Here is a 16,736-nt window from a genome sequence, read left to right as displayed (position 1 = left end):
AACACGAAAGATTTGTCCTGTTCACGTTAGGTTTTAACACACCTTTACAGTCTGAGACAGCATCCTCATCTAGATTCCTACAGAAATAGTACTACCCCTTTAACCTTTTCACACACTGTCACATGCCACCAGTATATTTTACTTATTAACTGTAATCAACATATGGCTAAATGATCGTTTTTGTTTTTTGTTTTGTTTTTTACAAACAACAACCTGAAAAAAAGCATTTGTTTTCAGCTAAATACTTTGCATATCCACCTTTCACTGCAATCCCAACTGCAAAGCAGCCATGGAAACCCAAAGACTGACATTTATGCCCATTCCCATTTGTGAAATGGCTCAAGCCTGATTTTCAAGTCTCGACTTCTTTTCAACTGGTGTTAGCTCTGGACTAGGTAATTTCTACAAATTATTAAACAGTAGCTTTGCTTGTATGTTTAGGGTTGTTGCCCTGTGAAAAGGCATTGTCTGTCTCATTCTTAAGTCTTGCATCTTCTAAAATGTTTTTCTCCCAGGATTGCTCTGTTGTTTAGCTCCACCCACCTTCGCTTCAACGCTGATCACTTTTCTGTCCCTGCTAATGATGAGCATCCACAAAGCTTGATGCTCCCAACACCATTTTGCACTGAATACAGAGTTCCAGGTGTTAAGTTTGCACCACACATAGTTTTTACTGTGTCCCCTAGATGAGGCACAGTGCAAACATGTATCCTTATGACGGCAGGCTTGTGGCATGAATGTTGTCCTATTGACAGGTTCTTCCATCTCAGCTATGGATCTCTGCAGCCATGGGCCTCTTGGCTGCTTCACTGATTAATGCTCCCCTTCCCTGGCCTGTCAGGATTGATTGACGGCAATGTGTTGGTAGGTTTGCCGTTGTGCCAGCCTCTTCACACTTTGACAGTGAGAGCTTGAGAGCTTGGAACATTGCTTTAAAATCTTACCATGCATTATACTTCTCCTCAACTTTATTCCTGAACTGTCTGCTGTCTTTCTTGTCGTCTTAATGATGCCGTTTGTTAGCTAATGCCTAACAAACGTTTGAGGCTTTCACAAGGCAGCTTTATTTAAACTAAGAATACATTACATGTATGACTCATGGATGACTCCCGAAGGCAACTAGTTGCAGTGAGTTTTGTTTAGGGACATCAATTTTTTTTTATTTTTCAGATTTTTACTAGTTAAACATCTTAAATAGTATGCATCAGTTTCCTTCCACTTGTCTATTACATTGAATTACAATTAAATATATTAAAGTATGTGGTTGTAAGGTGACAAACTCTGTAAAAAAAAAGTCCTGTTGCTTTCCACTGAAACACTTAAAGGCTCAATAAACACAGAAAGGGTAGCAAAATGCCACTGAAGCACCACTATAATGGATTATGAATTATGATTTACTGTTTTTTTAACGTCACAGAATTAAATTTTTATTTCCATCTACCTGTACATAACCAAATAATATTGGTGTTGCATTTTTAAATTGCTGAATTTCTAATAAGGTCAAAAAGTGTGCTCCACATTGTAAATAGAGCATTCAGTGTCCGATGTTGTGTTGCTACAATTCAAATCCACATACCATCTGTAGTATAAAGATATATAAAAGAGCATTTCTGATTCAATTTATTGACTGTGCTGTGAGAAGGTTATATTCTATACGGCCTTGGGCACAATTGGAAAAGATATGCATCTCAGCAGGTTTTAGCACTTATATTTGAAAAAAAAAATCCCTTTTTATTTTATTGCAGCTGGCTGAATGATTTCTTCTCCCCAGGCATTCAGGTAGAATATGCTCTCCAAGGTTGTTTTTTTTTTCCCTCACAGATTTGCTGAGATGAACCCTGCTGCATTTTTAATAAGATTCTGTGCAGCTGAATATGGATAGATGAATACTGTTCCTTTTTAGTTTGTGCCCAAGAGTCAGCAGTATGCAAGTAAATGGGCATTCTATCAGATATTATATAAATCTTACTGTGGAGAGAAATAGATATTTAAAAGCAAAACGTTTTAGACCATTATCTGCTTAGCAAGTTCAGTAATACTTGATAGTTTACTTTTATTAAAAAAAAAAATTTTGGTGAAAGGAAACTAATGTATCATGCAAGGGATACTAGACGACAAAAATTATCCAGTACAAATGTGAAGATTTTTCAATTAAATTATTTTATGGTTTTCCACACTGAAAATTCTAAATTCTAAGCAGTCTCAACCCATTTTTTACATAGCAAACAAAAATGCAATTAATTCACAAAGTTTTCCCCATACACTGCAAAAACGGAACTTAAAATAAGTAGAATGTTCTTAAAATAATGTATTTGTCCTTGATTTGAGTGGGTAAATAAGATCATTTGCCAATTGAATAAGATTACTGATTTCTACTGTTTCCCTTTTATGTCTACAATGCATTGCATTGCATTGAAATGACTGTTGTCATTTCAGCTTTTAACTTTTTGATCTCTCTCTTTTTTTCTTCATAGTAGGTACACCTGGTCTGGCGTTCTGTTATCTGTGACATCATCCAGGGAAGATAGATCCCCGGCTATTACCATCTAATGTAGAACAGATTACTGGATCAATGTGTGCTTCTGTGCTTTTTTGTCTGTCTTGTTGTGTCTCTGCTCTGTCTTCTCTAACCCCCAGTCGGTCGAGGCAGATGACCGTTCATACTGAGCCTGGTTCTGGTGGAGGTTTTTCCTTCCCGTTAATGGGGAGTTTTTCTTTCCACTGTCGCTTCATGCTTGCTCAATATGAGGGATTGCTGCAAAGCCATGTACAATGCAGACGACTCTCCCTGTAGCTCTACGCTTCTCCAGGAGTGAATGCTGCTTGTCGGGACTTTGTTGCAATAAACTGGTTGCCTTATATAGGAAATTTCTGACCAATCTGTATAATCTGACCCAATCTGTATAATCTGATTGAATTTGACTTTGTAAAGTGCCTTGAGATGACATGTTTCATGAATTGGCGCTATATAAATAAAACTGAATTTAATTTAATTGAATAGTCTTAGTGAGGACACAGGCAGCAGCGTTCTGGATCAACTGCAGCTGTCTGATCCACTTTTTAGGGAGGCCTTTGAACACACCATTGCCTAAGACTGCATTATGTGTATTTCAAGGATTTCTTAATATAATGATTTCCATAAAGCAGTCTTAATCTGCAGTTATTAAGGTCAACTAAACAGCAAATAAGCAATCTGGAAACTGAAGTTGAACAAGATGTGGTAATTAACAGCTAAGCTTATGGCCAACTACCGAGATCAGGACACAAAGAAGAAATACAACGTTCACCGGAAAAAAGACAAGAAATCATTCCTACAGCATTCCAACTAAAAACAGCCAATAAAATAAACTTCTCAAGATGTGATATGTGATTTTAATTTTAAACGACTTTTAGACTAGGTATGGAACATTTACCAGTTGTCTGTTTTAGATCTTATTTACTCATTTTAATTATTTTCTTCTCCTTAGAACATGAAGAAGGAATTCGCTTTGAGTTCTCTGATTCCAGTACCCACTATAGCTTTCTACCAGCTAATGCCAAGCAATTCAAATTAAGGCAAATCCTTTGAGTCCTTAGGAAGGTCTGGTTTGACAGTTTACCTTTTAACAAGCTTGCCAAATTTGTTAAACTACTGTTATAATAGCTGAGGGCCTGTTTCTAATTGATAAGAACGGCAAAATAATAACACAGGGACTTTATGCCTGAAGCAGGTGGAGTATCTTTGTTATTAGAATAACTGAGACACAGTCTTCATGCATGAGGCATTTATACTGAACTCTGAGCTTCAAATGCAATTTTTTTAAAGCTAATTAAAACAGCTCAGCAATCATTCAACAGTCTGAATGCTGGGTGCAATGTGAATAAAGATTGTACTGTAAGATGTCCCTAAAATCATAAATGTGGAAAAATTGTCAAATGTGTTAACTTTGCTGAATAATCTGTGAAAAACACTAGAAGTCAAATTGAAGTTGGCTGCTGTATGGTTGATGCTACAAAGAAATTAAAGTTAAGATTAAAGACAATATTTTAATTTTGCAAACATGTTACTTTTGACTGGAAGTAATATTAACATTTTGGAGCCGTTTAGCCAGCATCTCAATTTAAATCTGATAGCAAACCTGTGGTGGGATCTAAAGATTAGAGCGATGAAAAGGATACATATATATATATATATATACATACATATATATCATGTGAAAAAATACATTTAAATCATATAAATAAACTAAAAAAAAATATGAATGATAAATATAATACCACTGGATTAACTTAGAATAATATATATAAGATATATATAATAATACATACATACATACATACATACATACATCAATATATATTATATATAATATATATATATATATATATTATATATATATAAATAGATGTATATATAATATATATATATAAACATAATATACATATATTAATATATATATATATATATATATATACTATATATACATATATAGTTATAGAGATATATATATCTCTATATATCTATCTATATATATCTATATCTCTATCTTATAGTCTCTAGTTCCCGTGGTATTAATTTTCTCATTCATATTTTTTTTTTGTTTATTTATATGATTTAAATGTATTTTTTCACATGATATACTTTATTACTTTATTCTTAAATGTAACGTCACTGAAAGTCTCTTTCCTAAGCAATAATAAATATGTTAAACAGATATAATGAAATATAAAAGACGTTTTGTGTGTGTCGGGGAGAGAATTAATATTTGATTGAAAGAATTGCTAAAAAATATGAATATTAAAACAAAACCAATACTGGCACAAGAAAATTAAACTGTTGCTTCTCAGTGCAACACCTTCAGCATGCAATATTACCTTTGGCAGACTTTTAACACACTGAAACAAAACTGATAATATTGACAACTGTAATGAATTTGCACACATTATAAAAATTGTCTTATTACATCTCTACTGTTGACAGTTAAGGGTAGAAGTTACAAATCAACACAAAAATTAGCTTACTTATATTTGGTTACAATTTGGAATTAAAGAAATCAAAGATACATTTTAACTTAATAAAATGCAAAGAATCCTGCCATATTTTACTGGATATCCAATTTTTGAGTGTAAATTAGCTTATGTACATAAACAATAATGTTTTGTACTTGCACTGGAGACAGATTTTTGGAAAGATGTGTTCGAGTGCCTTCTTAGACAACCTCTGTCAAAACAAACAAGCTGGGTATTGCGTTATAAACTGATAAGTCAACGGGAATTCTGCCTTTGTTTTATTCTTACCACAAAAATAACACTCTTAGCCGGATTCGTCTGAGCTCTTACAAAGAGAGCAACTATGAAAGTGTGAGACAATGCAGCTCCAGTTCTCAGATGGCTGTCTGTTTGTATTTCCTCTCTGTGCTGAGGTGCCAAATGAGAGACTTAAGAAGTTGTTTTTGTGTCTGCTGTGACCTAGTTGAAGGAACGGGCAGAGGTCCAGAAAAAGGGGATACAAAAACTTTTTCTGGTGATTCCATGAGCCTTCTGAAGCATAATCGGTATGCAATGAGACACTTCTTCCCTTTCACGTGTGAAACTCATTCATGCTGTCCTGTCAATGCTGAAATGGATTTTTATGTGTGGAGTTAGAGAAACTCCAAGAAAAATCTTTGAAGGAACTCAGACAAAAGACCAATTTGATTTCCCTGCCCTTGTATTTATCATTCAAACTTCTCATCATCCAACTTTCTTTTCTTCAATTTAAACCTTATTATAGATGATTTAACCAGAAAATGGTGCACTGAAAAATCTCCAAGCATACTGCACTCATAAGAAGTTATATCCATAAACATCTAAATATTTTTTTTGCTTTAAATAATAATGAGAAAGCAAATTTCTTCTACCAGCAAATACTGACGTCAAATATCAAACAGAATATTGAGAATCACAGACAACAGAATAGGAATATAAGTTTATGTTATCACAGGCCAACAATGTATGTGATGAGTTCCAAGCACAGACATAGTCAAATAAAGATACCAACAAAAAGAAACTATGATTATTTTTTTCTTCTTCACAATTGTAATAATTGGGGGGAGGAAGTCATAAAATAATTTTTTCCAAAGACCCTACACATGTTTTTTTCTGTAATAAACCAGCAATTTAAGAAGCAAAACAAAAACATATACATGTAGATTTGTAATGAGACACCTAGTCCACAACACAAGATGCTGCATAATACAAAATTAGGTTCACAAGCAAAAGATCAGATGAGAATTGAGCTTTATTAGTCCATAAAGTGCTGTGCTTATTTTTCACTAACTGAATAGAGGTTCTGATGCCACAAATGCGAAAATGCATAAACAAATGGAGTAAAAACTTACAATAAAAAAAAACTATTCAGTGGACAGTGGTCACAGTATTCTCACAGTACTTAAAAATAATTTGTATCTTATGTCACGGCTTCTCTTTGTACTGAAAATCCAAAGTGCTGTATCATCAATGGTTAAAAGTAGTGGATGCTTCTTCAAAGCTTGTAGAGCTGAGTGTTGTCAGCCAGGGAGTCATTAGGAGACTCTTTAAACACAATAGGGCCGCTCAAGAACTTATTCCTTTCGTATTTAAAAGTATGAGTTTAAAGCGGCAAGTTTAAAGCGGCAACCTTCATATCTACAGCTTACGGTAACAGTTTAACATACTTCACCAGAACAAGTCTCATAGAGACCAAAACTGGATGGAGCTTCGGAAGTCTGATTTAATGAGAAATATGCTGTTTTTTTAATATCACTGTACCCCTAATAAATAGTGGTTAAAATCATTTGAGAATATTGTAACACAGATTGCAAAACTTTGACAGTAATGTAGCAAAGATCCTTGGCAAACCTTGATGGTCATCTATGAAACAGCTGATATGTAAAAAAAAAAAAAAATCCCACTAAGAATAAACTATTCTTTGAACAAAATGTGGTATAAAAGTTAGGTATAAAAAACAAACATAATAATATTGTCTCTAATACTGTTTGATTTTGGATTTTAAGTGAATTATTTTATATTCATTTGTAAAGTTGTCACCCTCAGAGAGCTATGAAGAGAGTTCTGATGCCTTACTAACATGACCCTCAGCTGACTTTTATTAGTTATCATTTTTGTTCTTTTAATACAATTCAGTTGATTACTGAATTGGGTATTTTGAACTGGAGTTAAAATTGTAATAAGTGTATTTTGTGCTATTTCATATTATTGGGCTATGTATTTAAGTTCTGTTTTAATCCATCTGCCACTGTATAACAATGTCATAGGCTGACACATAAAATATTACATAACTATAATGAAATTCCCAAGTTTGCTTTGGAAACACTTATTTGAGAACATTGGAGACCATGTTGATCCCCAAGCTCAGCTTGTAGGGACACAGTGGCACTCCAGTATCACAACTTATTTGATGTTTCTTCAACAGGATGGAACCCCACCTCTTGCCTCACTGCCATCCCCCCTCCTCATTTTTACCCTGAAAATCCAATTTTTATTGTCACTCTAGCCGCCTCGACTCACAAAAATGACAGCTCTACAGTCAGTGCACTTTGTACCCCTTTCTGTCTGTTACAGTGCTCTCACACACTGTGCATTATACATGTCAGATGACAGCGCAACAGATATGCTCCCTTTATAGTACGCAGATACACTTGCAACTTCCGAGCCAAAAGATATGAGTAAATTTAGAAACTTTATTATCTTAAACAAATCTTTTTTTTTTCCATGTACTTAAAGGTGACCTACGATGCATCACTTTTAAACATTTAGGATAGGTTCATGGGCCCAATAAAACATGTTCATTACATGGGATTTAACAGCTCCTTTAACAATGAGCGGTTTCTAGTTTATGCAAATGTGGCTGGCCGCGGCCCCAACTCAATGTTTGCGCTCGCACGTGCACAAACACGTGAAAATGCCAGCAGATGCACAACGGTACAGCCGTACATCTTTGACCCCCTGAGTCAGACCCAGAAGCCGAGCCTTCTGCACAACCAGCAAGGATCAGCCCAGTCAAAACAAAATTAAGTCACACATACCATAGTATCACAGGCATTCCCCCGTTGGTGGGGACAAGCTCGTGCTCTGCTTTTCTATTTCTTTTTTTTTTTTTTTTTTTTAAAGTGGCCGCCAATCAGCCCTCCTTCAACAGGAGGACGACCGTGCATTCACCATAACAGCTGTTGCAGACATGCTTACCGGAACTCATGCATGCTACTCTGCAACCATAATAACACTCTTTAATTATTCTTCAAACGTTAAAATTGGAGAAATGTCCGGAGACAGCTTTTTGCCATGGAAAGGTCATCTAAAACTGAGACTTTCCCCAGAAATTAGTGATGCCTGGTTACCCGAGATTTATACTAAATTGTACTAAATGACTTTTCATGTTCAAATTGGAAAACAAACTTGACTCAGTTACACCAGTTCTATCGATAGGAATGGCCCAACATTCCAGCAAAAGAATTTAAAGACGGTTGACAAAAGTGATCTCACTCGGTGGCATTTAGCTGCCAACATTTCCAAATCCAACGGGTTCCGTGACAGACAAAGTTTGAAACCTCAAAAGGATAAAGCGCAGCAACCCTGCTGTTAAGCTTTCTTGTTAGCTCAAACGTTCACAGCCTGAATGAAAGAGATGTCTTGACATTTTGTAGGAAATACAATTTGCTTTTAAAACACCTTCTTACATCTTTGTTCCTCCTCTGACTTTCTTTTAATCTCACCGATACTGACAATAGTTGTCATCAAGTCCGCTTAGTAGCATATCAGATTTTTGAGTTGTGCTGGTCAGAGTTAGCTGATGAAATGTCTGACTCCGGTCACCTGTCGGTATCTCGGTGCATCTCTATAGCCAACCCAGTTTTGGAGAATATTATGGCTGGACTACAGAAGTATTTGTCTCGTTCTAGAAAAACACACGGGACAGAGTGCATCATTCTGAATGTGTAACTGAACATATAACTGCACTTTAAATATACTGACATTTCAAGCAAATACTTGCCACTGATTTTACTAACTTAATGTAGTGTTAGATGAAAACTTCTTGTGTCTAAGTTTAAATCACTTGGACTGGTGTCAGGAACAAAAAAAGAAAAAAGAGAGAAATTCCCTACGCTTGACAGAGTATTATTGTCAGGAGCAGCGAGTTCAAAGTGTACCCAAGCTGTTCCAGAAAGGCATCAGAGAGGATTTAATGAAGAGATTGAAGGTAAACGTTACAACTGTTGATCCATAAGCAAAAAGGCTAAATCTGCACTTCACTAACTGGATGCTTTAGTTCTCACATTGTGCTATGATCCTGTTATTCACATTAGCCAGACAGATTTCCGGCAGAACGCAAACTTGTCACCCTCTTTTTCTTTTTGCTTCTCTAAGCATCTGTGCCTCACTTGCACATACACATACATTCCTATTTATCTTGAAGTGTGGCACAAACTACTAATTAACAAAGTGAGCACATAAGCTTGGTATTTGAAAAAATAAGACTTACCCAGCTTATTGTTGTGGGGGGGACGCAAGCCATTGTGGTTCTGAAATGACAAGAAAGAAAAAAAAGAAGCAAAACAGCCGTTTAATAATTCAGACAACTGTCTTCAAAAAAATAACCTCCATGCATTCAGTTTTACAACACAAAACTGGGTTATGTGAAGGCGATGGTTTTATGCTAAATACTGAAGCTCCCCTTCATAATCCCTAATAAAGAATTAATGATACAAAGTATTGAATCCCCCTATGGCTTATTTGCAGAAATAATGGGCAATACCCCACGCCATTAGTCCTTCCTAATTGTGTGGGTTTTGTGCCTGCATCATTTAAGCTCCAAGTATTCAGCTCAATTAAGGCGCTGTTCCACCTTCAGAGCTGTCAGCAAAAGCTGCAGACCATGGAGTGATGACTGAATCAATCACAAGCCGTCGAAACTTTGACGAACCGCTTTCACCTTCGTCTTTCAGATAAGATCGTTCAGTCCTAGGAGAAGGCGAGAACGCACGAGCTCCAGAGCGAGAGCGGCACAGTATTAATAGATAATGATAAACCGGGTATGATTTATGACTTCCTCTAGACTAACAATCATTTTACTGGTGGGCTATTGGAAGCTCCAGAGAGCCTAACCAAGTCATAAATTCTCCCTTATAGGATGTGGTATGGTGGTGACAGGGAATCCCAACAGTTTAATGATAGTTGCACCGACCAGCTTGTAAAGCTCCACTTAATTTGGAAAGATTATTCATTTTCAAACTGAAAATATACTTCTTATTTCATCCACTCGCCTCTTATATATCTGTCCCACGTAATCCATTTCCTACTCCAGGCACGTTTCAAACCTCTCCTCTAATTTAAATCTTGGATGTTTTGACAGGCTTCAAATGAGATGAAGACACAATAAGTTCACCACCTAAACAGACATATTCATAGCAGTTATTTGTGAGGGGCCTTGTGTCTTCGCTTTTTTTCTGCCCTCAAGTAATCAGAGTTACAAGGAAATTTATGCATGGGCAGACAAGATCATATCAGGGTTATTTGATTCAGAGGCTACATCAGCTTAATTGGACTCGGTAGCATTAGTCATGGCCACCAGGTTTCCGTCTCATCTCATCAGACACCCTTAGTATGAAATCACTTTCTAAGCTGGAGAAAGACGACGCCTCCAGAAAAAAAAGAAGAAATACAGAGTGTTTTTCAGCTCCGAAAATTCGAGAACATGACACATTATCAGATAATTACCCCTATAAAATCTCTTCAACTAGAAAATGAATTCCACTTTACAGGTTATTATTATCGAGGGTGGATTTTTTTTTTTTTTTTTTTTTAAATGAAGGCATGTACTGATAAAACAAATTAAGAGACCTGGAATATGATTTACATGTTAATTCATTCAGAGGACAGGCAGTTTGTTGTTCATCATATCTCCTTCAAAAAGGAGGGTAACAGCGAACTACAGTACTGTGACAGCCATGCAAAACTCAATTTACTGCTCTGTCAAACCGCACTAATTAACCTGACTGTACAGTGGGGCATGCAACATGTTTTTGGTGCGCAGGAGCGTTTCCAACAGCTTTGTCAAAATGTTGATGAGCCTGGATGAGGATAAATCTTGTAAAAACGTTACTTTGTCAAATTGTGATGTGGATGTTGAGAACGTTCACCCTCACCATGTATTACCGGTTGCAGGGTGAACAGATAGTGTTAGGAGAGTTTCCATTGAAGTCATGCAAGTCTAAAAGCGGTATGTGCATCCTAGCACTACTCAATAAAGAGGTCATTGGCTAATTACATTTACTGTTACTTTTCAGAAAGCTTTTAAAATGGATAATATATTAACAATCCGACTGCACAGTGACGCCATACACAGTTGCCATGCAGCGAGAAGGTTCTGGATTTGAATCCTGGCCTGGGGTCTTTCTGCATGGAGTTTACAAGCTCTCCCTGTACATGTGTGGCTTCTCTCAGGTATTCTGGATTCCTCCAACAGTCCAAAAACATGGCTGTTAGGTTAATTGGTCTTTCAAAACTGCCCTTAGGGTGTGAGTGTGTGAGTGCATGGTTGTTTGTCGTGTGTGTCGCTGTGTTGCTCTGTGATGGACTGGCAACCTGTCCAGTGTGTGCCACGCCTTGCACCTAATGAATGTTGGAGATGGGCACCAGTCCACCCGTGACCGTGTATGGATAAACAGGTATAGAGAGTGGATGGATGGATAATAATTAGACCTGAGAAGTCCCAGGAGAGGGGGCAGCCCAAAACCCAACCTAACAGAGAGACAGGCATGCGGTCACAAACATTCCCACCCTAATGCCCACACATGCAAACAATCAAAATCATACATCGGATCTAATACTACAGGAGAATTGATGCTGTACGCACACTTGCACTCATCACACACATCCTATACTCTCAGGTCCAGGTACCGATACCACAAAGAGGCGTCCAGCCGCCAGACCTGGGAGGTGATCCCCGAGGATGGAGGAGAGCAGACTGCCAGAGTCACAAGCCACGACCAGGGCCGAGCAACGCCCCAACCTGGGCAGGCCTGGTCCATACTCCAACCCCAACACCCTGCCCCATCCCAGCCCCGACAACCCCCGAACCCATCCATCCAGATGCGGCCCCAGCACAGTTCAAACAAGCCAACCAATCAGAGCCCGCATACCCGGAGGTGCCCAGACCAGCCGGTCATGCCACACCCACACAACTTACTAAGTGTTTAATCAGTTAGTAACTCCCAGAACCCACATGCGTGCATGCTTTTTATGTTTCTCTGCTGTAGCACATTAAATTTAACTTAACGAGTCATTAACATTCCTCTGCATCTTTTGATTATTTCAATAGTAATCAATTAATCATTTGTTTTATTGAGCGTCTATGAAACTAGTTCTTTTTTTGTGAAATATTTCATATCACTGTGTGGTAGACTTCTTCGAAAACATGCCAGGAATTGTTCAGGATTGGAAGCAGCCGCAGCTCTGTCCCCCAAGGACCATCGTTTCATTTGTTAAGTGAAAACACCATGATGGTCAAATCTGTATTTTACACAAGCTTCAATTGGCGTTCAAAGTCTTTATAGTCATGTCTCTGTGCTGTATAATCTTTGCCTGACCCTTTCTGTCAGATTATTGAGTCATAAAAAGCCCCTCCATTTGTTTTATCTGAATACTATTTTGGCACAGCCTGCATGCTACCATGGGTTACCCCAGGCAAATAAAAACAGTGGGTCATCAGATTAATAAACTCAACTTGGCACAGGCTTCAGCAATGCAGCATCATCCAACGAGACAGTGGTTAGTCAAGCATGTATTCACTTTTGGCAAATTCCTCACAGCAATGTTTTGACGGAGAAAAACAGCTTTGTTGTGATCGTTTTCCAAAATTGTGTGTTACAATATGACAACCGTGTGTGCAATGTTTTTGTGTCATTTTAGCCTTCAAATTCATGGATTCATTGAGTCTAGACTATCTGGATCATACTTTAATTTCTAACCTTAACTTTCCTCCTAAAAACACAGAATGCCTATTATTGCAACTATTACTATTAGGCTATTACTGAGTTTTAAAATCTCCATAAACTGCTGTGTCCATGTGTTCATATTTTACTTATATCTTTGAGGATCTTTTTTCAAAATTCTTTAAACTTTTATGATAATGAATAAATGCTTTACAGTGTAGATTTTTTTTAAAGTTATGAGCAAACGTAAACTTCAAAATATGTGTAACAAAAACGTGTATCATTTGGCTGAAAGGGTTTATCCAAACGTGTTTATTGATTAATTTAATGGTACAACATGATGACAAATTATTGGCTTCCCTATTAAAGATGTATAAAAAGCCTTAGAACGCAATAATTTGTTTAACTGCAATAGCATAATCTCAGACAGGATTTCTTTGAAGATGTCAAACCTTTAAGTATGTTTACTGAATCGCATCACTGAGTTATTGCCACTTCTTGTCATTCTTATAAAATGAATGGGACTAATTTTTTTGCAAATTATAACCATTTGTTTTTATTATTAAGCCAAAACTTACATTTTCCCTTGTCTATAATATAATGTGACAAGGGAGGGCCATTCTAATAATACTTCAAAAATGGGGAAGACAAGAGAACATGCCATTCAAGACATACATGTGTTGATCTTCATAGGTGATGAAATGGTTACAACAGATGAATAAATAAAAAGTTCACACATGTGAACTGTGACAAACAAAACTGGATGAGGCCTCGAGATTATCTTGACACGACCAATTGTGAATGACCAGATTAACCAGATCTGGAACCAGCAGTGGCATGTCTGGGGTCAACCAGTGATTTCATACTAGGGGTGTGACAACCATTAAATGTTGTGTACATTTAAGGTGAGTCTGAAACAAAAGAATGTGTTAAAAAGCACATTATGCCCATTTTAGGTACAGTGTTAAGCATAGCTGGGTAGTGCCAGATCTGTGATGATGAGGGCCTATTTTTGTCTTGAAGAATTCCAGGGCACCGGGATCAAGGTCGTGGGATTAATAATTCTTTGAAATACTGCAATATTTCAAATAAAAATCTGGTGGCATCTGGCACAAACATTAAAACAGTTCATCTATAGGGCTTTCAGCTGAATAGTTATTCAAAAATTATCACAACAAAAAGGTTATTCACAGACACCCAATCTGGATGATCTAGATTCTAGAGAGATTGTGCAAAGTGAAGAGGTCAAAAAATACCATATCTGTGTGCTTCAACCTTGTTAAATATTGTGAAGAATGACTAAGTAGCCTCTGTAATGGCAAAAGAGGGCTGTTTATCACCAGCAGGGATACCCAATAAAATAAAATACAATTATATATGTGTGTGTGTGTGTCTTAATGTGGAGTTTTCCCCACTGATTAATATACTTAGAATAAGGGCTGGGTTGTCTAAAATTTCCAGTTTGAGATTAATAAATACTAAGGCTTTTTACACAACTGGGGTGTTATGAATGGCAAGGATTTATGTCACCTGACAAGCTTTACTGGGTAAGAATGCATACATTTGTGTTTCCTATTCAAGTATTCTGGCAAGGGCAGAATACCAGGTAGTGTTTGATCAAAGTACAGGTTGTGTTAAAATTTTCTGATTAAATTTATATTAAACATCAAAATTTACATTCAAATGGTAAAAAAAAAATATTTGTTTTTGTTTTGTTTGTTTGCTCCTTGTTATATTCAAACCAAGTTCAGCTGTTAAATCTAGCAGGTTAGGTAGTACAGGAGGTACAATCCTTCTGTATTAAATGATCAAATATTCTGCAGCTGGGAGAACTCAAATCACACCCCATACATCGCGTTTCATTATAAACCCACGATCAATGTCTTGGCTTACAACCTGACTCTCTTTCAGCCCGTCGGTGCCTCTGCGCTCATGTAACACACTCCTCAATCCCATTTTAAAAGCAAGCTGCCAACCTTTCCCAATGAGAATCAAACTCCCTTTGGTGTTAAAAAGAAATTGCCATGAGTCTACAGACCTTAAACGGGTTTGTTTCAGGTTTAACTTTCTTCTTTTCAATCTAATACTCCCCAACACTGGTAAAAGACAAACATGAAGATTCTTCCTGAATTCGTTCATGTAAGATAATAGAACTACTGTGGTAAAGGTCTCAATCTACAAGAAAGATGTTCAGCCTACTTAATATGATTGTTATGTAATCAAGGGCACCCACAGTGACAACCCCTTAATCCCCGCCTTTGATTTAGAACCTCTTCACATACTCTGCTTCGCTCTATCTCTGAGCCCCAGAGAGCACAAGTGCTGCACTGATGTGAATGACCCATCAGTTCACATTAGCTTCCTATTCACTGATGGCAAGAATGATTGAAGGTTGCAGGGTTTTGCCGAATTTTGACATAGAAGAGGACTTTGAGCAAGTTAAATCCCTGAAAGGTCATCTTAATTTTGTACCTAGCGGACATATTGAGCTGCTAAAAGAAATGTCACCCCTCCTCCACAGTACAGTGACCAGAGAAGTGACAGCTTCGAATTGTACTCGTTAAGCACGTTCCACTCGCAACACCTCTGTGTAACCAGTGACTTTGTAACCTAGCATTCCCCCCCCCCCCCCCTTGTGGAACGGCAGCAGAATATATTTGCCAAGTTTTCCCTCATACATATTTTCCAGCTCTCTGTCGGCTTCATTTGGAAATCATGGATTCCGAGCACCATCCAATTTGCTCACTGAATAACCTCACTGAAAGCTGCTTGGTTAACAAGTCTGATGAGAAAGACTTAGGGTGCAAATGACACTAATTTATTAACATATGTTTTTTTTTTATTAAAAGCATAAACAGCTCAGTGCCTTGAGATGTTCAGTTTATTATTTCATAGACAACATCAAACTTTTCAAATTACTGCCTTTTTCTGCACCACTATCTTTGCACATGTTGGAACATTCTTCTGCACACTTTTTTTAAAAACTGTTTTTGTCCTGCACCGCACATTCTTATCACAGCTGCACTTTATATTGTAATGTTATTTTACTTCAATTGCAATCTCATTACATTGTCGTAAGCTGTACGCAACGAAATTTTGTTTTGTATGCACTCTACATACAAAATGACAGTAATGTTTGCCTAAGTCTAAGTTGTACAAGCTAACAAGAAACACAACACTATGCACATTGTAATCACACATTTCAAAATACTCTGTTGGGATTTTATATGATAAATCAACTCAAATTGATGATTCACTATGATGGAAAATAAATGTTATGCATTTTAAAAAAGAATTTTGCAGCTACAAATCTGAAAGGTGTGGCTTGCACTCTTATTTAGCCCTTCTGAGCTTGTGTTTCATCAATATTTACAGTATCGATGAGTGTGAATCTTCAACTCAAATACTAGTATTGTTATATCCCTAATATTTAATGGCATCAACTCAATAGACAAATAACTAATAATATAATTATCTAAACATATACTGTGACTAAATAGACATTCATTCTGAGTATTTTGCCTTGCTACTGTCCTGAAACTTTCAAAACGTATTAGGTCTCCTACATCAGCTATTTCTTTATGATAAATGTTCCTTTCTTAATAACAAATTAGATATTGTGGTTTATTTAAAGTTACTTCCACAATGACAGGCTTATGCTTTTATTACTTCTAGGTTTGCTGCTGTGCAACATGGACATTCAGTATGTTTTTCTTTGAATTTGATGCAACACATTAAAAATGAGATTGCATAATTCAAACAAAAAGGAAAATATTAAAACATGTG

General features: G+C 36.8%; 1 protein-coding gene across 1 annotated transcript in view; it reads right to left on the bottom strand.

Moving 5' to 3' along the window:
* b3glcta (beta 3-glucosyltransferase a) overlaps positions 1 to 16,736 on the bottom strand; it is a 100,553-nt gene that overhangs the window by 54,492 nt on the left and 29,325 nt on the right. Inside the window, exon 3 of the mRNA XM_012852474.3 lies at positions 9,500 to 9,539. Coding sequence (XP_012707928.3) covers positions 9,500 to 9,539 — 40 coding nt within the window. The remainder of the gene's footprint in view (positions 1 to 9,499; positions 9,540 to 16,736) is intronic.

This window comes from Fundulus heteroclitus, chromosome 18 (assembly GCF_011125445.2).
Source record: "Fundulus heteroclitus isolate FHET01 chromosome 18, MU-UCD_Fhet_4.1, whole genome shotgun sequence".
Taxonomy (NCBI): domain Eukaryota; kingdom Metazoa; phylum Chordata; class Actinopteri; order Cyprinodontiformes; family Fundulidae; genus Fundulus; species Fundulus heteroclitus.
The sequence above is the reverse complement of the archived record's forward strand: the minus strand, read 5'-3'. Positions and strand labels throughout refer to the sequence as shown.